Genomic DNA, 22,272 nt, shown 5'->3' on the forward strand with positions numbered 1-22,272 from the left:
TGGGGCGGGCCAGGGGCGGGGTGGGGCGGGCAGGGCTGATAGGGGAGGGGTCGGGATGGGGACCTGATCGATTGGGTGGGGTATGAGCGATTGGGTGGGGTGTGAGCATGGCCTGGGCTTGTTGGAACGAGAATGGGGGTAGTGGTAGGACTGACTGGGGCAGAGGTGTGGGCGTAGCCAGAACTATTTGGGGCGTGGTTATGGCTAATTGTGGCTAGGTTGGGGGCCGGGCTAGGACCAATTGAGTGGGGACGTGGCCGTGGCCATGGTTGTTTGGGGATGTGGCCAGGGCTGGCGGTTGGGCGTGGCCAGGGCTGACAGGAGGTGGGTTGGGGCGTGGCCAGGGCTGGCGGAGTGGGCGTGGCCTGGCCTGATTGGGGCGGGGCATGGGTAATGCCAGGGCTGATTTGCGGGGGCCGGGACCCAATCAGGGCTCACTCACCTCCTGTTTGCCCTTCATCCGACACACGTTTATATCGCTGGGATTCGATCTCCAGGTCAGCTTCTGCAGACAGAGAGCTGGTGAGGGGGTATCGGGTCCCAGCAGCCCTAAGTGATCCCGTCATGCAGGGCCGAATTCACCCAGCCCTGCGGTGCAGTGCCAAGCCCCCCCGCCCTACCCCTCCACTCCCACCTGCACCCCTTCCTCACCCTCTGGTACCGCAGCTCCGTGGACGTGGGGGGCTCCAGCTCCACCCTGTAGAGGTTGTCCCTGGGGGAGGGGCATAGTTAGTGAGACATGGGGGCTCCACCGCTCTCTCCCATTCCATCCTTCCCACTGCCAATGTGGCGTGCACACGGGGGCACGCAGGCACATGCCAACGTCTCTGACACCAGCAACTCCAGCGCCGACCACACCCCTCCTAAGGGCCCCAGCAGGACTTCATACCCTGCCCTCCACCTCCTGCCCGACACGCCCCACGGGCTGCCCCCAACACCTCGTCCCATGGCCTTAGGCCAGGTGCCCCATTCGGCGCCTCCCAGGCGCCCACCAGTCTCTCCCCGGTCACACCCATGCCGAGGAAGTCGCCCTGCTCAACATCATTGGTGACCTTGTGTGGTTAAGCCCAGTGGTCCCTTCTCCATCCTCCACATTCTCTCCAAAGCATCTGATCTGTCCGGCATCTCTCCTTCCTGGGATGCCCATCCCTAGAAGCCCCGTAATCTCACACTCGCTTCTCCCCACGACAGCTTCCACCTGGTCCAGCCTCATCATAGCCAGCCTGGAAAGCCCAGTCCCCTCTACCCTGGTCCCCTGGCTTCCATTCTCGCCCCCTCCCAGAAGCAGCCACCAGAGGGCGCGTGTGAGCACCTGAGTCAGGTCCAGTCCTCCCTCCACCTACAACCCTCTGTGGCTCCCACCTTCCTCCGGGTCAAAGCCTAAGTCCTCCCAATGACCCAACAGGCTCTGCACGATTTGTCCCGTCCCCTCCCTGCACTCCCCTCCTCTCTCTCCCCCCTTCGCTCATTCTGCTTCAGTCACACAGACCTCCTCGCTGTCCCCAGCAATACCTGTCGCCAATGAACAGCGTCCTGTTGACTCGCAGGACTCGCTGGATGTTGAGGTCCTCAGCACCTTCTGCGGGGGCGAGGCGTCCGGGTCCGCTGCCCACAAACACGGGATAGTGGTTCAGGTCTGAGTGAGGGGGTGGAGAGGGGTGTGAGCAAGGGCTGGGGGTGAAGAGAGGGCGGCTCGAGGTCATGCCCCTTCTAGGGGTGTCTCCTGAACTGGTTGAGTTCCCCAGTGGGGGCAGCAGACCCAATCGGGAACCCAGACACTCCCACGGGACTCCATCCCCCGCAAGATACCCCCAGACTCACAGTCCCTGGGGGCCACGCTGAGCGGTGGCGGCTCCTCAGGAAAGAGGCCGTGGGCGCCCCCCAGTAGCAGCAGCAGAAGTAGCAGGGCCGGGCGGGGAGGGGACGCTTGCGGGGTCTGCATGGCGAGGGCGAGGCGACAGGAGGTGACGCCTGCGGGTGAGGGGCGGCGAGGTGAGCGGCCTGCTGTCCGACTCGCGGCCACAAGAGGGCACGCGAGAGCCTCAGCCGCTCCTTCAAATCCCAGAAAAATTGCCCCCGGGGATGATAATTAATAATAACAATAGTGGCAATAATAATAATAATATACAGCACTGATTTAATTATCAGAACAGCTTTATGGTCATGTGTGCGTGAAAGCCCAGGAAACGACTTCAAACAAAAATGCATTCAGTAATTAAAAACTAATAATAATAATTATAATAGATACGAATATCCTAAAACACACATTTAAAAATGCAATCTCAAAATACACGCATAAAAATCCTTCGAATTAAAACACAAAAATATTAAACTCAAAGGCAAAAAAAAAAAAAAGTCAAAGACAGTTGGAATTTTATAAGCCACAAGCTGGCTGTGTGCAGTGGCTCACGCCTGTAATCCCAACACTTTGGGAGGCCGAGGTGGGAGGATCGCCTGAGGTCAGGAGTTCAAGACAAGCCTGGCCAACATAGCGAAAGCCCATCTCTACAAAAAAAAAATACAAAAATTAGCCTGGCGTGGTGGCGCATGCCTGTAATCCCTGCTGCTGGGGAGCTGAGGCAGGAGAATCCCTTGAACCCAGGAGGTGGAGGTTGCAGTGAGCCAAGATCGCACCATTGCATTCCAGCCTGGGCAACAAAGCAAGATTCCATCCAAAAACAAAAAACAAAAACAAACAAAAAAAATGCCACAAGCTGGGAATGACAGTACTACATAACTACAGAGTCACAGACTATTCCCCATGCCAAGGGCCTCTGTGACCCTGGAGGTCTGACCTCCTTCTCAAGTCCAGCCTTTTCGTCCTCCGCTTGCATACCTCCATGACAGGCGCCTCACTACCTCTCAAGGGGGCCTGCTTCTCACTCCCATTCAAGGTAATTTTGCAGAAACTTCTAGGTGTGTGGAGTGGAGGCCCTCTCCCACCCAGGTAATGACATGGAAGCAGAATTCAACCTCTGAGTCCCCGCCCTCCATGCCTGAAGGTCTCAGTTCAGGGCACCCCCTACCAGAAAGGGGTACAGTCCAGGTCCCGGAGCCCCGAATGAGAAGCTCAGCAGCCTCGTCCTTCTGGGAAGTACTGGGCAAGCTCCGTGCCCATTTCCCTGTCTGAGCAGCAGGGGTATCCCCCAGCCCTGCCCCAGCTTTGTGGCTCAGGGATTCTGAGCCCCCAGAGGTGAAGGTGATTCGAGACTATCGGCCCTGGAGTGCCTGCCTCCTCCAAAAACAGGAAGACCTTGCATAGAGCGGCAGGGCTTCCTCTCCACGACCCTGAGCTTCCAGGATTTGTGACTCAGCTAGCACCCGGATTCCACGTGTGTTCAGGGCACGGCCCTGTTTCCTTCAGAGTTTCCTTCCCTGGCTCCTCCCCTACTCTACAGCCTCCTGTGGCTCCCAGGGACCCCTGAGTCCAGGCCCCAGCCTCTCCCTGGGATTCAAGGCTCCTGACCTCAGACTCCCCTTCGGCCTCCCCTTCCCTCATATCACGGGCTCTTCTAGCCCCTACCCCAGAACCTACCGAAGAGCCATGTCTGCCCTGTGCCTTTAAAAAAAAAATGGCGGTCGGGCGCGGTGGCTCACGCCTGTAATCCCAGCACTTTGGGAGGCCGAGGCGGGTGGATCACGAGGTTAGGAGATCGAGACCATCCTGGCTAACACAGTGAAACCCAGGCTGAGGCAGGAGAATGGCGTAAACCCGGAAGGCGGAGCTTTCAGTGAGCCGAGATCCGGCCACTGCACTACAGCCTGGGCGACAGAGTGAGACTCCGTCTCAAAAAATAAATAAATAAATAAATAAATAAATAAAATTAAAAATAAAAAAAAATTTTAAAATGGCTAAAATAGGCCGGGCGCGGTGGCTCAAGCCTGTAATCCCAGCACTTTGGGAGGCCGAGACGGGAGGATCACGAGGTCAGGAGATCGAGACCATCCTGGCTAACACAGTGAAACCCCGTCTCTACTAAAAATACAAAAACTTAGCCAGGCGAGGTGGCGGGCGCCTGTAGTCCCAGCTACTCGGGAGGCTGAGGCAGGAGAATGGCGTGAACCCGGGAGGCGGAGCTTGCAGTGAGCTGAGATCCGGCCACTGCACTCCAGCCTGGGTGACAGAGCGAGACTCCGTCTCAAAAAAAATAAAAAATAAAAAAATAAAATAAAATGGCTAAAATACATGTAACATAAAAGTTGTCCTCTTAACCATTTTCATTTAATTATTATTATTATTATTTGAGAAAGAGTATTGCTCTGTCACCCAGGCTGGAGTGCAGTGGTGCCATCTCGGCTCACTGTAGCCTCTGCCTTCCAGGTTCAAGCGATTCTCAGGCCTCAGCCTCTCGAGTAGCTGGGATCACAAGCGCCCGCCACCACGCCCGGCTAATTTTTGTATTTTTAGTAGAGAGGGAGTTTTGCCATATTGGTCAGGCTGCTCTTGAACTCCTGACCTCAGGTGATCCGCCCACCTTGGCCTCCCAAAGTGCTGGGATTACAGTTGTGAGCCACCGCACCCGGCCGCCCTTAACCATTTTTAAGTACACACAGTTCACTGGCATTAAGAACATCCACATAATTGTGCAACCATCACCACCAGCATCTCCAGAACTTTCTCAGCTTCCCAAACTGACATTCTGTCCCCATGAAACACTCACTCCTCACCCCCCTCCCCACCCCCCGACACCTCCCATGCTACTGTCTCTGTGAACCTGATGACTCTAGGGATTCCTAGAAGTAGAATCACACAGTGTTTGTCCTTTCGTGTCTGGCTTCTCTCACTGAGCGTGATTGCCTCAAGATGCATCCACACTGTGACCTGTGTCAGGGTTTCCTTCCCTTTTTTTTTTTTTTTTTTTTTTTTTTTTTTTTTTTGAGACAGAGCTTTGCTCTGTCTCCCAGGCCGGAGTGCAGTGGCGTGATCTCAGCTCACTGCAACCCCCACCTCCCAGGTTCAAGCGATCCTCCCGCCTCAGCCTCCTGAGTACCTGAGACCACAGGCACGTGCCACCACGCCCAGCTAATTTTTGTATTTTTAGTATGGACAGAGTTTCACCATGTTGGCCAGGCTGATGTCGAACTCCTGACCTCAGGTGATCCACCCGCCTTGTCCTCCCAAAGTGCTAGGATTACAGGTATGAGCCACCACACCTGGCCACCTTCTGGTTTTTTGACAGTAGCCATCCTAATGGGTGTGACATGGTGTGCCCTTCATCTTGTGTTTTATCAGATAATATTTAATTATAGAAACTGTTTCTATAAACATTGTTTTAAGAGACAGGGTCTGGCTCTGTCACCCAGGCTGGAGTACAGTAGCACAATCACCACTCACGACAGCCTTGAACTTCCGGGCTCAAGCGATCCTCCTGCCTCAACCTCCCAAGGAGCTGGGACCACAGGTGTGCACCACCATGCCTGGCCTTTTTCTAAGGGGGGGCGGGGAGCCGGGGGAGGTGGACAGAGTCTCGCTCTGTCGCCCAGGCTGGGGTGCAGTGGCATGATCTTGGCTCACTGCAACCTCTACCTCCCAGGTTCAAGCGATTCTCGTGTCTCAGCCTCCTAAGAACCTGGAATTACAGGTGCACACTGCCACGCCCAGTTAATTTTTGTATTCATTTTGTAAAACTTTGGGAGGCCAAGGCAAGAGGATCGCTGGAGCTCACGAGTTTGAGACCAGCCTGGGCAATATAGCAAGACAACCCCCCACAATCTCTACAGAAAATAAAAGATTAACCAGGCGTGGTGGCACATGCCTGTAGTCCCAGCTGCTTGCAAGGCTGAAGCAGGAGGATCGCTTGAGCCCAGGAGTTCAAGAATGCAATGAGCTATGATTGGGCCATTGTACTCCACTGTGGGCGACCAAGTGAGATCCTGTCTCAAAATAGTAAAATAAAATAAAAACAACAACAGGCCGGGCGCGGTGGCTCAAGCCTGTAATCCCAGCACTTTGGGAGGCCGAGACGGGCGGATCACGAGGTCAGGAGATCGAGACCATCCTGGCTAACACAGTGAAACCCCGTCTCTACTAAAAAATACAAAAAACTAGCCGGGCGCGGTGGCGGGCGCCTGTAGTCCCAGCTACTCGGGAGGCTGAGGCAGGAGAATGGCGTGAACCCGGGAGGCGGAGCTTGCAGTGAGCCGAGATCCGGCCACTGCACTCCAGCCTGGGCGGCAGAGCGAGACTCCGTCTCAAAAACAACAACAACAACAACAACAACAACAAAACTAGCAAACACAGAGCACTTGCTAGGTGCCAGGCACTATCATAAGTACTTAAATTAACTCATTTAATCTTTATAACACCCCCAAGGAGTGAGTGCACTTTTTTTTTTCTTTTTCTTTTTCTTTTTTTTTTTTTTTTGAGACAGAGTCTTGCTCTGTCACCCAGGCTGGAGTGCAATGGCGCGATCTCGACTCACTGCAACTTCGGCTTCCTGGGTTCAAGCAATTCTCCTGCCTCAGCCTCCTGAGTAACTGGGATCACAAGCGCCCGTCATCATGCCCGGCTAATTTTTGTATTTTTAGTAGAGACGGCGTTTTGCCATATTGGCCAGGCTGGTCTGAAACTCCTGACCTCAGGTGATCCGCCTGCCTTGGCCTCCCAAAGTGCTGGGATTACAGTTGTGAGCCACTGCACCCGGCCGCCCTTAACCGTTTTTAAGTACACACAGTTCACTGGCATGTGGATGTTCTTAATGCCAGTTTTTAAGTACACACAGTTCACTGGCATGTGGATGTTCTTAATGCCAGTGAACTGTGTGTACTTAAAAACGGTTAAGGGCGGCCGGGTGCAGTGGCTCACAACTGTAATCCCAGCACTTTGGGAGGCCGAGGCGGGTGGATCACGAGGTCAGGAGATCGAGACCATCCTGGCTAACATGGTGAAACCCCGTCTCTACTAAAAATACAAAAACTAGCCGGGCGTGGTGGCGGGCGCCTGTAGTCCCAGCTACTCGGAGGCTGAGGCAGGAGAATGGCGTGAACCCGGGAGGCGGAGCTTTCGGAGCGTGCAGTGAGCCGAGATCGCGCCACTGCACTCCAGCCTGGGTGACACAGCGCGAGACTCCGTCTCAAAAAAAAAAAAAAAAAAAATTAAAAAAAAAAAAAAAAAGAACATCCACATAATTGTGCAACCATCACCACCAGCATCTCCAGAACTTTCTCAGCTTCTCAAACTGAAATTCTGTCCCCATGAAACACTCACTCCTCACCCCCCTCCCCAGCCCCTGGCACCTCCCATGCCACTGTCTCTGTGAACCTGATGACTCTAGGGACTTCCTAGAAGTGGAATCACACAGTGTTTGTCCTTTCGTGTCTGGCTTCTCTCACTGAGCGTGATTGCCTCAAGATGCATCCACACTGTGACCTGCGTCATGGTTTCCTTCCCTTTTTTTTTTTTTTTGAGACGGAGCTTTGCTCTGTCTCCCAGGCCGGAATGCAGTGGCATGATCTCAGCTCACTGCAACCCCCACCTCCCTGGTTCAAGCGATTCTCCTTTCTCAGCCTCCCAGGTAGCTGGGACTGCATAGTGCACGCCACTATGCCCGGCTAATTTTTTTTTTTTTTTTTTGCATTTTTAGTACACACAGGGTTTCACCATGTTGGTCAGGCTGGTCTTGAACTCCTGACCTCAGGCAATCCACCCACCTCGGCCTCCCAAAGTGCTGGGATTACAGGCATGAGCTACCATGCCCAGCCTCCTTCATTCTTATTATTTTTTTGAGATGGAGTCTCGCTCTGTCACCCAGGCTGGAGTGCAGTGGCATGGTCTTGGTTCACCGCAATCTCTGCCTCCCGGGTTCAAGCGATCCTCCCGCCTCAGCCTCCCCAGTACCTGAGACCACAGGCACGTGCCACCACGCCCAGCTGATTTTTGTATTTTTAGTACAGATGGGGTTTCACCATGTTGTCCAGGCTGGTATTGAACTCCTGACCTCAGGTGATCCACCCGCCTTGGCCTCCCAAAGTGCGAGGATTACAGGTGTGAGCCACCAAGCCCAGCAACCTTCCAGTTTTTTGACAGTAGCCGTTCTAATAGGTGTGACATGGTGTGTCTTTCATCTTGTGTGGTTTTTTTTTTTTGAGATGGAGTCTCGCTCTGTCGCCCAGGCTGGAGTACAGTGGCGCGATCTCGGCTTGCTGCAAGCTCCGCCTCCCGGGTTCACGCCAGTCTCCTGCCTCAGCCTCCCGAGTAGCTGGGACTATAGGCTACTGCCACCACCACGCCTGGCTAGTTTTTTGTAGTTTTTAGTAGAGACAGGGTTTCACTGTGTTAGCCAGGATGGTCTCGATCTCCTGACCTTGTGATCCGCCCGCCTCGGCCTCCCAAAGTGCTTGGATTACAGGTGTGGGGCACCGCGCCCGGCCTCATGTGTTTTTGTTTTGTTTTGTTTTGTTTTGTTTTTTTGAGACGGAGTCTTGCTCTGCCGCCCAGGCTGGGGTGCAGTGGCCGGATCTCAGCTCACTGCAAGCTCCGCCTCCCAGGTTTACGCCATTCTCCTGCCTCAGCCTCCCGAGTAGCTGGGACTACAGGCGCCCGCCACCTCACCCGGCTACTTTTTTGTATTTTTTTTTAGTAGAGATGGGGTTTCACCGTGTTAGCCAGGATGGTCTCGATCTCCTGACCTCGTGATCCGCCCGTCTCGGCCTCCCAAAGTGCTGGGATTACAGGCTTGAGCCACCGCGCCCGGCCAAGCCTCATGTGTTTTATCAGAATAGTATATAACTCTAGAAACTATTTCTTTAAACATTGTTTCAAGAGACAGGGTCTGGCTCTGTCGCCCAGGCTGGAGTACAGTGGCACAATCACCACCCACTGCAGCCTTGAGCTCCGGACTCAAGCGATCCTCCTGCCTCAGCCTCTCGAGTAGCTGGGACCATAGGTGTGCACCACCATGCCCGGCTTTTTTTTTTTTTTTTTGGTGGCAGTGGGGGAGGGGCGAGGACAGAGTCTCACTCTGTGGCCCAGGCTGGAGTGCAGTGGTTCACTATTGGCTCACTGCAACCTCCACCTCCCAGGTTCGAGCGATTCTCGTGTCTCAGCCTCCCAAGAAGCTAGGATTACAGGTGCGCACTGCCACACCCAGTTAATTTTTGTATTAATTTTGTAAAACACTTTGGGAGGCCAAAGCAAGGGGATTGCTTGAGCTCATGAGTTTGAGACCAGCCTGGGCAACATAGTGAGACACCCTCCCACAATTTCTACAGAAAATAAAAAATTAACCAGGTGTGGTGGCACATGCCTGTTAGTCCTAGCTACTTTCCAGGCTGAAGCAGGAGGATCGCTCGAGCCCAGGAGTTCAAGAATGCAATGAGCTATGATTGGGCCACTGTACTCCAGTCTGGGCGACCAAGTGAGACCCTGTCTCAAAAATATAAAGTAACAACAACAAAAAACCACCTAGCAAACACAAAGCACTTGCTAGGTGTCAGGCACTGTCTTAAGTACTTAACTCATTTAATCTTCACATCACCCCCAAGGGATGAGTGCTATTTTTCTTTTTTTGGAGACATAGAGTCTCGCTCTGTCGCCCAGGATGGAGTACAGTGGTACGATCTCTGCTCACTGCAACCTCGGCTTCCCGGGTTCAAGCAATTCTCCTGCCTCAGCCTCCTGAGTAGCTGGGATTGCAGGTATGCACCACCACACCCAGCTTATTTTTGTATTTTTAGTAGAGACCGGTTTTCACCATGTTGCCTAGGCTGGTTTCGAACTCTTGGCCTCAAGTGATCCACCCTCCTCAGCCTCCTCTCAAGTGCTGGGATTACAGGCGTGACCCACCGCGCCCAGCCTGGTAAGTTCTCTTAATAGGCCCCTTATACAGACAGAAACTGAGGCACAGAAAGGTAAAGTCATTTGCCCAAAGTCAGGGATCACAAAGCCCACATTAGATCCCGCTCAATTTTACTTATTTTGATAATAACACACAACGGAACCCCAAATATTCATTGCGGGGAGTCCGGGCCACTTCACAACGAACCCCATCTACCTGGCCTCAGTTTACCCCCTCAATCTGGGGTTACCCGAGGCCTGTGCACCTCCCGCTACCCCCAAGGCCATCTGCTTCTCTCCATGAAACTCGAGGAGCCTCCGCCAGCAGCCGCTCGGCGCCTGCCCGCCCGGAAGCGGCCCCACCACCTGCCACGCTGCGGCTGCCGGACACCTGGTCACAGGGAGCCACGGGGCTGCCGGTGGTGTGCAGGGTTCTCCAGGGCACCCGTGCACCCACATGTCTGCGTGCCCCAGGGATTGGGGGACTCCTGCCTGCAACCCTGGGGACTTGCATGTAAGCTGTGGGGGCGCGTTGTTGCGGGAGAGGGGCCAGAAAGCAACAGATCCCTCCCGGAGACCCCCGGCTGTCCCTCCAGCTCTGCAAACACGAGCCCACTGTGCAGATGTGGAAACTGAGGCTCGGGGATGGAAATGTCCTCGAGGACCCCCTAGTTCAGCTCCTCTTCCTAGGAGCTCTGTCCTCTGGTGGCCCCCCGTGCCCCACACTCGCCAGCCTCACTCCCAACTTTGTCCCGCCCTGCACCCTCCTCGACCGCCACCTCCCCGTCTCTCTTTTCCCTCCACTCACGCCCGTCTTGGGCGGCCCTGTCCACTCCTGGGGCTCTAAACCCCGTCTATACCTGATGACACCCACAGTCCTGACTCTAGCCGGGCCTCCCCCAGCTCCGGATTCGGGGTACAGCTGCCCCTCAGCCGCTCCACGCATGGGACTCATGAAGTCTCACCCTGAGCCATGCTGGGCGCAACCCCAGAACCACGCGGCCCCAGCTATTGCCGCCCTGTCATGGGCCTGAATTTCCTGGGGGAGCTCTCACCCCACCTTCTCTCCTCCAGGCCAGCGTGTCTGGGCTGTTCTTGGTCCCTGAGGCTTCGGTGTAAAGTTTAGGATCCGGCTGTGAGTTTGAAGACAAACAAATAAAACAAAAACCCTAACGGGGTTCTCGCTGGAGTGGCGCTGAGGCTACCGATCCAATCGGGGTCAACGGATGGTCGATGTCCCTCCTCCTCGGCCCCACTTCTCCTGCGTCCTCCGTCTCAGCTGATGGCTTAGGCCGCACCTGGAGCTCATCTCGACTTCCCCGCTACACCCCACTCCACCAGCCTCACAGCCAGCATTAGCCACTCCTGCGGCCTCTGCCTTCGAGTTTATGCAGAACTCACCGCTTCCCATCCACACCGTGGCCACTCGCATCCCCGCCTGCCTGGCCCAGCCCAGCCCAGTCCCCTCTTGCCCTGGTCCCCAGACTGTCCTTCCAGAAGCAGCCACCAGAGGACGCCTCTGAGCACATGAGTCAGGTCCCGTCCCTCCTCTGCCCTTACCCCTCCATGGCTCCCACCTGCCTCGGGGTCAAAGCCGGAGTCTTCCCTGCAGCCCACAAGGCCCTGTACGACCTGCCTCATCCCCTGTCTACCCTCTCCTCCTCGTTCTCTCCCACCCCTGACTTGACTCTAGCCACACGGGCCTCCTTGCTGTTCCTCCAACAGGCCAGGCATGGTCCTGCCCTAGGGCCTTTGCCCAGGCTGTGCCCTCTGCCAGGAGCACTCTTCCCAAAGATACACACACAACTCACTTCCTCACTTCCGGTCATCTAAGACAGGCTCCCCCTACACCTTCCTGGAACCCGGACGTCTCTGCCCTCCCCACGTTATGCCCTCCTCTCCTCCCCCATCACACTCAGGCTGCTGGGAGTGTGGGTCTCGGAACAGCAGCATGGCCACCACTGTCAGAAATGCAGAATCCTGGGGCCCAGGCCCGCTCACCCAGGCCTGCACCTGATCAAGATCCTGCAGGGATCCACGTGCATCACAAACTCTGAGAGGTGCAGCTTCATGTGTGGATTCCACAATTAAAATAATCACCTGGGGTCGGGCATGGTGGTTCACACCTGTAATCCCAGCACTTTGGGAGGCCGAGGCAGGTGGATCACAAGGTCAGGAGTTTGAGACCAGCCTGGTCAATGTTGTGAAACCCCGTCTCCACTAAAAATACAAAAATTAGCTGGGCGTGGTGGTGCGCACCTATAGCCCCAGCTACTCGGGAGGCTGAGGCAGGAGAATCGCTTGAACCGGGGATGCAGAGGTTGCAGTGAGCTGAGATTACACCACTGCACGCCAGCCTGGGTGACAGAGCAAGACTCCATCTCAAAAAAAGAAAAAGAAAAAAATAATGAGGCCAGACATGGTGAGCCACACTTGTAAGCCCAGCACTTTGGGAGGCCAAGGGCGGGGGGCGGGTGGATCACCTGAGGTCAGGAGTTCGAGAACAGACTGGCCAACATGGCGAAACCCTGTCTCTACTAAAAATACGAAAAATGAGGCGGGCGTGGTGGTGCGCACCTGTAATTCCAGGTACTCGGGAGGCTGAGGCAGGAGAATTGCTTGAACCTGGGAGGCAGAGGTTGCAGTGAACCGAGATCGCGCCATCACACTCCAGCCTGAGTGACACAGCAAAACTATGCCTCAAAAAAATAATAATAATCAAACAATAACAAATAAAAATAAATAAATAAATAAACAAAACAATTGCCCCCTATGGGACTGCTCAGAGCCCATCTACCTCGCTGCACCGGAAGCCCCTTGAGGCAGGGCAGATGAGTCCTGGCGAATGACCTCTGCCCCCAAGGTCCAGCACACCACTGGGACTCAATTGCTGGTTGGGCCGGGTGTGGTGTCTCATGCCTACAATCCCAGAGCTTTGGGAGGCCAAGGCGGGAGGATCACTTGAGCTCAGGAGTTTCAGACCAGCCTGGGCAACATAGAAAGACCCCATCTCTACAAAAAAATGCAAAAATTAGCTGGGCGTGGTGGTGATGTGTGCCTGTGGTCCCAGCTACTTGGGAGGCTGAGGTGGGAGGATCGCTTGAGCCCAGGAGGTTGAGGCTGCAGAGAGCTGAGATTGTACCACTGCACTCTTGAGTGACACAGCAAGACCTTGTCTCAAATAAAATAAAATAAAAATAATTCCTTGCTGGGGCCGGGCATAGTGACTCACGCCTGTAATCCCAGCACTTTGGGAGGCAGAGGTGGGTGGATCACCTGAGGTCAGGAGTTTGAGACCAGTCTGGCCAATATGGAGAAACCCCATCTCTACTAAAAATACAAAAATTAGCCAGGCGTGATGGTGCATGCCTGTAATCCCAGCTACTCAGGATACTGAGGCAGGAGAATCGCTTGAACCAGGAGGCAGAGGTTACTGTGAGCCGAGATCGCACCATTGCACAATCACGGAAACCGGGGAGGCGGAGGTTGCAGTGAGCCAAGATTGTGCCATTGCCTGGGTAACAGAGTGAGACTCTGTCTCAAAAAAAAAAGAATAGGCCGGGCGCGGTGGCTGAAGCCTGTAATCCCAGCACTTTGGGAGGCCGAGGCGGGCGGATCACGAGGTCAGGAGATCGAGACCATCCTGGCGAACACGGTGAAACCCCGTCTCTACTAAAAATACAAAAAAACTAGCCGGGCGAGGTGGTGGGCGCCTGTAGTCCCAGCTACTCGGGAGGCTGAGGCAGGAGAATGGCGTGAACCCGGGAGGCGGAGCTTGCAGTGAGCTGAGATCCGGCCACTGCACTCCAGCCTGGGCGACAGAGTGAGACTCCGTCTCAAAAAAAAAAAAAGTCCCAGAAGAAGAGGTTTGGCTCCAGAACCACACAGCCCAGGTTCAAACCCCAGCTCTGCCTCAGCTGTTTGACTGCAGACAGTCACTTCCCTTCTCCAGGGTTCAGTTTCCCCATCTATACACTGTGGGTGATTTAAAATTCAACCCTAAATCACCTCCATGAGGAAGAAAGAGTGTAATAATCTGAACCAATACACAGCAGGTGAAATATGTTTCTTTCTACATCTTTTTTGTTTCCTGATAGCTGGTCTGTAGCTAAAATTCTCTCTCTTTTTTTTGAGACGGAGTCTCATTGTTTTTGCCCAGGCTAGAGTGCACTGGGCTCACTCAACCTCATTCCATCTCAGCTCACTGAAACCTCCGCCTCCTGGCTTCAAGCGATTCTCCTGCCTCAGCCCACCGAGTAGCTGGGATTACAGGCACCTGCCACCACGCCCAGCTAATTTTTTCGTATTTTTAGTAGAGACGGGGGTTTCGCCATGTCGGCCAGGCTGATCTTGAACTCCTACCCTCAGGTGATCCGCCTGCCTCGGCCTCCCAAAATGCTGGGATGACAGGCGTGACTCACGGCGCCAGGGCCTTATTTTTTTTTTTGCCTGAGCATGGAAGTTCTACTTTCAATCTACTTTGAATCTTTCTTGCTTCCACAAGCTGGCTTGGTCCCTGGCTCTGTCCCAAGGGGCATTCCTAGCCTGGGTATTGAGCTGTCCTTCAAGGACAATGCCCACTCTCCTCTCTGACCCCGGCACCACCACCAAGCCACCCCTTTACTGTGTATTCCAAGCTCAGCTCTGACCCTGCCACTCCCCTGCTCAAAGGCCTACCATGGCTCCCCAGTGCCCCACAGAAGAAGAACCAATTTTTTTTACACCTCAATGTTCAAGGACACCTCCCGCCCTAGGAATGACTTGAACCTTCTTCTTGCCCTCACCTACTATCAGGCATTTCCAGCCCCTTCCTGCAGACCTTGGCTCAGGCTGTCCCCACTGCTGGGGAACCTTTTTAGCCTTCTCAAGGCCCAGCTGCCCTCCCAACCAGTCAGACATAGTAACCTCACTCTCTGTCCTCCAAGCCCTACAGCTGACTCCTGCTCACCAGTCAAGGCCATGCATGCGTGTCCCTTCCCTCCAGGAAGCCTTCTCTGACTGCCCTGACTGGGCTTCAATTTCTCTGGGTTCCCCCAGCCACAACCACCCTGCCCTCGTCTTCACTCAACCGCCAACCTGGAAGCAACTACGTCCAGCTCTGGCTCCCTGCGCCCCAAACTGGAAGTCATTCACTTACTCATTGGATTAGTAATTATTGGGCACCAGCTGTATACCAGACACGTGCTCCGGGCATGGGGACACAGCCATGACCGAGACAACTACAAAAGCCCTACCAGTATGGGGCTCCCAGCCCCGTGGGGGAGACGGGGGTACACTACACACGTTAACCAACATCGGAACTCAATAGCTTCTGACAATAATAAGCACGACCATAAAAACACGAGGAATGATTAGGGCAGGGGACATCTGAGCTGAGGCCTGAAGGTCGAAGGGGAGACCTCGTGACAAGGTGAGGAAGGTGCTCCAAGGGGAAGGAACTGCAGAGGAAAAAGCGTGGAGACTGGGACCACTAGAGGAAGAGACAGAAGGTCAAGGTGGACGGGGAGGCTGGCACGTCGCAGAAAGGACTCCTGGGACTCTCCCCTTCACTCAGACATGACACTCAGCCTCATTTCTTGTTTGTTCCCAAGGACAGGGTCTTGGTCTGTTGCCCAGGTTGAGTACAGTGGTACCATCATAACCCACTGCAGTCTCAACCTCCCTGGCTCAAGCAATCCTCCTGTCTCAGCCTCCCCAGTAAGCTGGGATCATAGGTGTGCGTCACCATCCCCAGTCCATTTTTGTACTTTTTGTAGAGATGGGGTTTCGCTATGTTGGCCAGGCTGGTCTCAAACTCTTGGCCTCAAGTGATCCTGCCACTCCGGCCTCCCAAACTGCTGGGATTACAGGCGTGAGCCACTGTGCCCAGCCAGTCTCTTTTTCTTGTCCATAAAATAAAGACACCAGCTCAGGGCCTGGCACACAAGCATTCACTTTAGGTTAAATGACCTTGCTGTGTGACCTTTGGCCAGCTACACACCCTCTCTGGGCGTCTCTGTTCCACGATAAAAGACAGTGATCCCAGGCAGGCTTGGAGCCTCCATTTCTCCATCTGCCACAGCACAAGGGACGGGGGTGGGATGTCTGTCTCCAGTTCCATACAAGGAGCTCCCTATCGTCCCGGCTGCCCCAGTATTCTGGCTCCAGGGCCAGCGTCCCCAGGGGGATCGAGTAACCTGGTCCCGGCAACGGGGCCCCAGGGCCGTCCAGGTCTGGTTACGGGCTCTGCTTACAGCTGCCCCTCCAGCTGCTTCGGTAGCCCCCATCATAGCCCAGCCAGGCTCTGGGGCTGTCTAGGAACTTGGCAGGAAGGCTGGAGGGAGTCCCTAGGGCCTGGGCATGAGGGGTGGGGCAGAAGAGAGAGGCTCCCATACCCCCCATCCTACTGGATGTCGGTTAACTCATCCCTGCCCAGCCTGGGAGGTGGCTTGTGAGCCTCCCCTCCACTTTTATTTATTTTTTTCTAGCCTGTGTCACCCGGGCTAGAGTGCAGTGGCATAATCTAGGCTCACTGCAACCTCCGCCTTCCAGTTCCAAGTGATTCTCCTGCCTCAGCCTCCTGAGTAGCTGGAATTACAGGTGCACGCCACCACACCTGACTAATTTTTGTATTTTTAGTAGAGATGGGGTTTCGCCAAGTTGGCCAGGCTGGTCTCGAACTCCTGACCTCAGGTGATCTGCCCGCCTCGGCCTCCTAAAGTGCTGGGATGACAGGTGTGAGCCACTGCACCCGGCCTAAGCCACTGTGCCCGGCCTCCCCTCCACTCTTGACCTCCCTTACCGAGTCCTCAGTTCTCAGAGCCTCAGTTTCCCCATCAGCGAACCAAGCATGATAACCATCCACATCGGCTTCTCACGAGGGGTAATGAGCAATCGTGATACGTGCTTAATTAACTGTTGTGATGCTGCACTGCCATGGGTTAGAACCCTCCCATCTCTGAGCTTGTTTCCTCCTCTGAAAGATGAGGATAAAAACATTGGCTCCACAGGGGCAGGGGGTGTGTCTCAGTTACTGCTGTGACCCCAGTACCCAGCATGGGGCCTGGCACACAGTAGGTGCTCAACAAATCAGCTGAATGAATGTCCCAGGAAGAGCCCCCACTTATAAAATAGTTCCAACGGGGCCGGGCAAGGTGGCTCACGCCTGTGATCCCAGTGCTTTGGAAGGCTGAGGCAGGGGCTCCCTTGAGGCCAGTTCGAGACTAGCCAGGGCAACACAGCCAGACCCCATCTCTAAAAAAAAATAGCCATCCTGGCTAACACAGTGAAACCCCGTCTCTACTAAAAATACAAAAACTTAGCCGGGCGAGGTGGCAGGCGCCTGTAGTCCCAGCTACTTGGGAGGCTGAGGCAGGAGAATGGCGTAGACCCAGGAGGCGGAGCTTGCAGTGAGCTGAGATCCGGCCACTGCACTCCAGCCTGGGTGACAGAGCGAGACTCCGTCTCAAAAAAAAAAAAAAAAAATAGCAATAATTAGCTGAGTGTGGTGCGACATGCTACTTGGGAGGCTGAGGTGGGAGGATCACTAGAGCCCAGGAGGTCAAGGCTACAGTGAGCTGTGATGGCCTCACTGCACTCCAGCCTGGATGACAGAGAGCCCTGCCTCAAATAATAACAAGAATGATAATAATAATAATAATAATAGTTTAAAAATAAAATAGTCGGCCGGGTGCGGTGGCTCACGCCTGTAATGCCGACACTTTGGGAGGCCGAAGCTGGAAGGTCACCTGAAGTTAGGAGTTCGAGACCAGCCTGGTCAACATGGTGAAACCCCCGTCTCTACTAAAAATACAAAAATTAGGTGGGCGTGGTGGTGGGCGCCTGTAATCCCAGCTACTCGGGAGGCTGAGGCAGGAGAATGGTGTGAACCCGGGAGGTGGAGGATACAGTGAGCTGAGATCGCACCACTGTACTCCAGCCTGGGCGACACAGCAAGACTCCATCTCAAATAAATAAATAAATTAATTAAAATAGTTGCAAGGATATGTTCATTCCAGACTTCTTAAACACCTACTGTGCACCAACATGGCTCGGGGTTGTGCACGTCCAGGGCTTGGCACAGAGCCCAGCATGCAGGAAGCACTCAATTAATGCTGAGTGCGTCTTTTGCAGAGGATGGGACTCTACCCTGAGCCGCCTTCCACATTCAACTCACAGCAGGCCAGGAGAGCGGGAATTCAAGAACAGATTTAGGAAGGCTGCACCTGCTATGCGCCATGCTTTTCCCGCATATGAACTCATTTCCTGCCCGCATCAACCCTCAGAGACCAGCATGCTCATCCCTGTTTGCAGATGAAAAACTGAAGCTCAGAGAGGTTAAGCCATTTTGCTGAGGTCACATAGCACACAAGGGTGCCAGGGATGCAAAGGTGATCTTGCTTCTTGCTGACTTTTTTTTTCTTTTTCTTTTTTTTTTTTTTTTTTGGAGACAGGGTCTCTGTCACCCAGGCTGGAGTGCAGTGGCGTGATCTCGGCTCACTGCAACCTTGACCTCCCAGGCTCAACCAATCCTCCTGCCTCAACCTCCTGAGTAGCTGGGACTACAGGTGTGCACCACCACATCCGGCTAATTTTTTGTAGAGAGGGGTATGATACCCAGGCTGGTCTTGAACTCTTGGGTTCAAACGATTCTCCTGCCTCAGCCTCCCGAAGTGTTGGGATTAAAGGTGTGAGCCACTGTGTGAGGTCACCTCTTGCTGACATTTACCAAGTGCTCACAACGCGTTCCCTGCCCATGATGGTGGCACACCCTACATTTTGTTTTTCTTTTTTGAGACAGAGTCTTGCTCTGTCACCCAGGCTGGAGTGCAGTGGTACGATCTAGGTTCACTGCAACCTCCTCCTCCCGGTTCAAGCGATTCTCCTGCCACAGCCTCCCAAGTAGTTGGGACTACAGGCACGTGCCACCATGCCCGGCTAATTTTTGTGTTTTTAGTAGAGACGGGGTTTCACCATGGTGGTCAGGCTGGTCTCGAACTCCTGACCTCTAGTGATCCACCTGCCTCGGCCTGCCAAAGTGTTGGGATTACAAGCGTGAGCCACCGCTTCTGGCCAGCTAAAGTACTTCACAGACAGGCAAGCAGAGACCCAGAGAGAGGCTGTCCCTGTCCCCAGGCCGCTTGGGAAGTCAGGGTGTGGGAGCCCAGGCAGAACCTCCAGTGGGGACATGGATATGTCTCTGGGGCTCCTGGGCCTCCTCCCCTCTGGGGAGGGGGCTCCTGGGTAATTAATTTTAATTACTGTTTTGAAATTGGGCCACCAGGAGGCAAGTCGGAAACAGCAACTTGTAATTAGGAATGGGTGGCAGGTGGGGGGGGTTGCAACGACCATTCAGAGGAAATTAAAGTGTCATTTACACCCAGCGGGTAATTAAGGGGTCCAGGAGGGGCGGCTCGGGGAGGCTGGGGCTTCCAGGGAATCCAGGCTGGGGCTGGGGCATCAGGCACCCACAGATTCCCAAGCAGGTTTGGGGATGGACAGGTCCTCCCTTCAGACCCGATTTGGAGGAAGTACAGAGTGGTGGGTCCTGAGCTTGGGACCCAGCTGTGGGGTTCAGAGGAGAATAAGGCTCTGTTATAGGGACTCCACTTAGGGAGGAAGAAAGAAAGATGGCCCCGCCTTTGGGAGCTTGATCTAGGGGCAGACGAGGAGCCTTTCCCCTCCAACTTGGAGTTCTGGGCGCCCTTCCCCCCACTGCTGAACTCCTCCCCCAGAATTCCGCCAGTCACTGCCCCTCCCCAGAGGCCGGGGATCCCCAAGTGGTCGGGACCGGTGTGAGAGGCCTGGAGGGGGTCCCCGCTGAGACCTGTGGTGGGGAATGGGGGTGGGGGGTCTCAGGAGTGCCAAGTGCTGCTGGGAACGGAAGACCTGGTGAATGAACTTGAAGAAGACAAAGGCGGGAAATAGGTCCCAGGGGAAAGGCCCGGGGTCAGAGCGGACCACAAGTCCTGGTGAGTCAGGGCTCAGGAATGGTGGAGGGGCTGGCAGAGTGACGTGGGCACTGGGGGATGGGGCTTGAGAACCGTCAAACTGTGGAGAACAGCGTTTGAGGGGAAGGGGCCCCCCGGTTTGCTGGGTCATCTCAGGGAACCTGTCACCCCCATCTGTGCCTCATTGCTCCCCAGAGCCTGAGGCACTGACCTTCAAAGACGGACGACAGCAAACACTTACGGGGCGCCTACCCCATGCTCCCAGCCCTGTCCCTCAGCCCAGCAGGGGAGGTGAGAGGGGCTCTTCTGACGATTCCATAAGTGGGAAAACTCGGGGCCAGGGTGGCCAAGGGATGGGCCCAAGGTCGCACAGCCCAGAAATGGCCAAGCTGGGATTTGAACCCAGGCCCAGGAGTCCAGACGCTGCGCTCTTAACCACAGCACTGCCCTGCCCCAGAGAAAGGAGCTTTCAGCCTCTTCACATCCATCTCAGCAAGTTTTCCCTATCCATCCACCTTTTCCCCCTCTACTGCCCTTGCCTGGCCCACCCCCATCAATTATTACCAGGACCTGGTCTTCAGTTGCAGCCTTGCCCCGTCTGTCTTTCCCAAAGATGCCACCAGAGGGCACCAAGAGTCAGATCCCATCTGTACTCTTCCCGCGGCACTCCATGGCTCCCACCTCCCTGGGGATCAAAGCTCAAGTCCTCACTGCAGCCCACAAGGGCCCTGCATGACCGGCCTGTACTCTCCTTGCCCTTCCCTCCTCCCATTCTCCCCCTCCGCACTCTGCTCCAGCCACATGGGCCTCCTTGGTGTTCCTCCAATACCCCAGGTGAGGTCCTGCCCCAGGACCTTTGCACGGGCCATGCCCTCTGCCTGGAGTGCTGCTTCCCAAGATCTCTGCACGACCAGCTCCTTCTCATCTTCCAGGTCTCAGCTCAAATGTCACCTCCTCAGAGACACCCTCCCCGACAGCCTCAGTGAACACAGCCCCGGCCTTCTCAGTCACTTCCAGGATAATTGTCTTCAGGGCACTGACTATACCTGATTTACCTTGTCACTTTCTCTAGTTAGTGTCTGTGCTCCCCTGCCCGCCCCCACCCCCCGCCCAGCTGGGAATTCAAGAAGGACCGGACACAGTAGTCTGCCTTGGTCGTTGCTGGGTCCGTGGCACCTGGCACTTAACAGGTGCTCACTAAACATCAGTCCACTTGTTAAATGCAAGCAACGCTCCCACAGCTCCAAATGAGATCATGACCAGAAGCTCCAGTTTCTGCTTTGCAAGATTGTTCCTTTTTCTGGAGTCAGAAGTCCAAGAGAACTATATTTGGCATTTTGCCTGCATCCTCTCATTTAAATGGTCAACCCTAAGGGAGGCAGAATAGCAACCCGTTTTACAGATGGGGAAACTGAGGCTCAGAGAGGGGGCATGAGTAAGTGAGAGAAGAAACTGATTCAATCTCAAGTCAGTCTGATCCAAATGCTACGGCTGCCTCTAAGGGAGATAATTCAGAATTGCTACTTCAACTTCCCCAGGGGCTCTGAGTCCATGGCCTTCAGGGGAGGGAGGTTCTTCTGCAATCATCAGAAAACATATGGCCACCCCCTAGTGAGCTCCTAAACATCCATCATGGCCCTAGCTACAATGCCCCTTCCTGGTACATCTTCCCTGATCCATGAGGCAGGGTATAGCTTTCCCTAGCCCCAGTTGCTCCCTCTGCCCTAGCCCTGAAAACGCATAGCACAGGGGGCCAATGCCTGCCCCTGTTTCTCTTCCTCTAGCCTGGAAGCCCCTCCAACTAGACAGCGGAGTTAAGGTTACCTCTTTGGGATCCTAGCATTACCCAGCACAGGGCACAGCACACGGGGGCCGCTGGCAGCATCTGTTGACTGACTGATTGACCTAATTGCCTGGAATCAGGCCCACCTGAGAACCCACAATCCTCCTCTGGGCTCCGTATTTGGGAAGTTCCCTCCTAGGTCCGTCCTTGGAAGGCTGGCTTAGCCGGGCCATGGTGCATCCTGGGAAATGTAGTCTAGAGTGGGCTTTACCTCCCAGTGGGGCCCTGGGGTGGCCACCTTTGGCCCCTGGGGCCAGATGGAGAAGGGCCATTGAGGGTGGCAAGTAGTGGGGACCCAAAGAGCCCGAAGGGTGGTCCCCAGCCTCCCAAGTCTCTTACTTTTTCTTTTTCCTTTTTTTTTTTTTTTTTTTGAGACGGAGTCTTGCTCTGTCCCCCAGGCTGGAGTGTAGTGGCACAATCTCAGGTCCTTGCAACCTCCGCCTGCTGGGTTCAAGCGATTCTCCTGCCTCAGCCTCCTGAGTAGCTGGGATTACAGGCACCCACCACCATGCCCGGCTAATTTTTGTATTTTTAGTAGAGACGGGGTTTCGCCATGTTGGCCAGGCTGGTCTTGAACTCCTGATTCGGCCTCCCAAAAGTGATCCTCCTGCCTCAGCCTCCCAAAGTGTTGGGATTACAGGCGTGAGCCACTGCGCTCGGCCTCAAGTAACTTTCTTTCTTTCTTTCTTTCTTTTTTTGAGATGAAGTTTCGCTTTTGTTGCCCA

At 54.7% G+C, this 22,272-nt stretch overlaps 1 protein-coding gene across 2 annotated transcripts in view; it reads right to left on the reverse strand.

Annotated features, from left to right (window-relative positions):
• LOC105485194 (semaphorin 6B) overlaps nt 1-22,272 on the reverse strand; it is a 41,516-nt gene that overhangs the window by 15,368 nt on the left and 3,876 nt on the right. Inside the window, exons 1-5 of one of the 2 annotated variants that reach the window (XM_011747443.3) lie at nt 3,027-3,313; nt 1,822-1,971; nt 1,513-1,636; nt 652-712; nt 443-505 (exon numbers count right to left, since the gene is read on the reverse strand). In XM_011747443.3, the coding sequence (XP_011745745.2) occupies nt 443-505; nt 652-712; nt 1,513-1,636; nt 1,822-1,942 (369 nt within the window). In that variant the 5' untranslated portion in view covers nt 1,943-1,971; nt 3,027-3,313. Of the gene's footprint in view, nt 1-442; nt 506-651; nt 713-1,512; nt 1,637-1,821; nt 1,972-3,026; nt 3,314-22,272 lie in introns of those variants that run through there. The other variant, XM_071087684.1, reaches the window with a different exon arrangement.

Source organism: Macaca nemestrina, chromosome 20 (genome assembly GCF_043159975.1).
Source record: "Macaca nemestrina isolate mMacNem1 chromosome 20, mMacNem.hap1, whole genome shotgun sequence".
Classification (NCBI taxonomy): domain Eukaryota; kingdom Metazoa; phylum Chordata; class Mammalia; order Primates; family Cercopithecidae; genus Macaca; species Macaca nemestrina.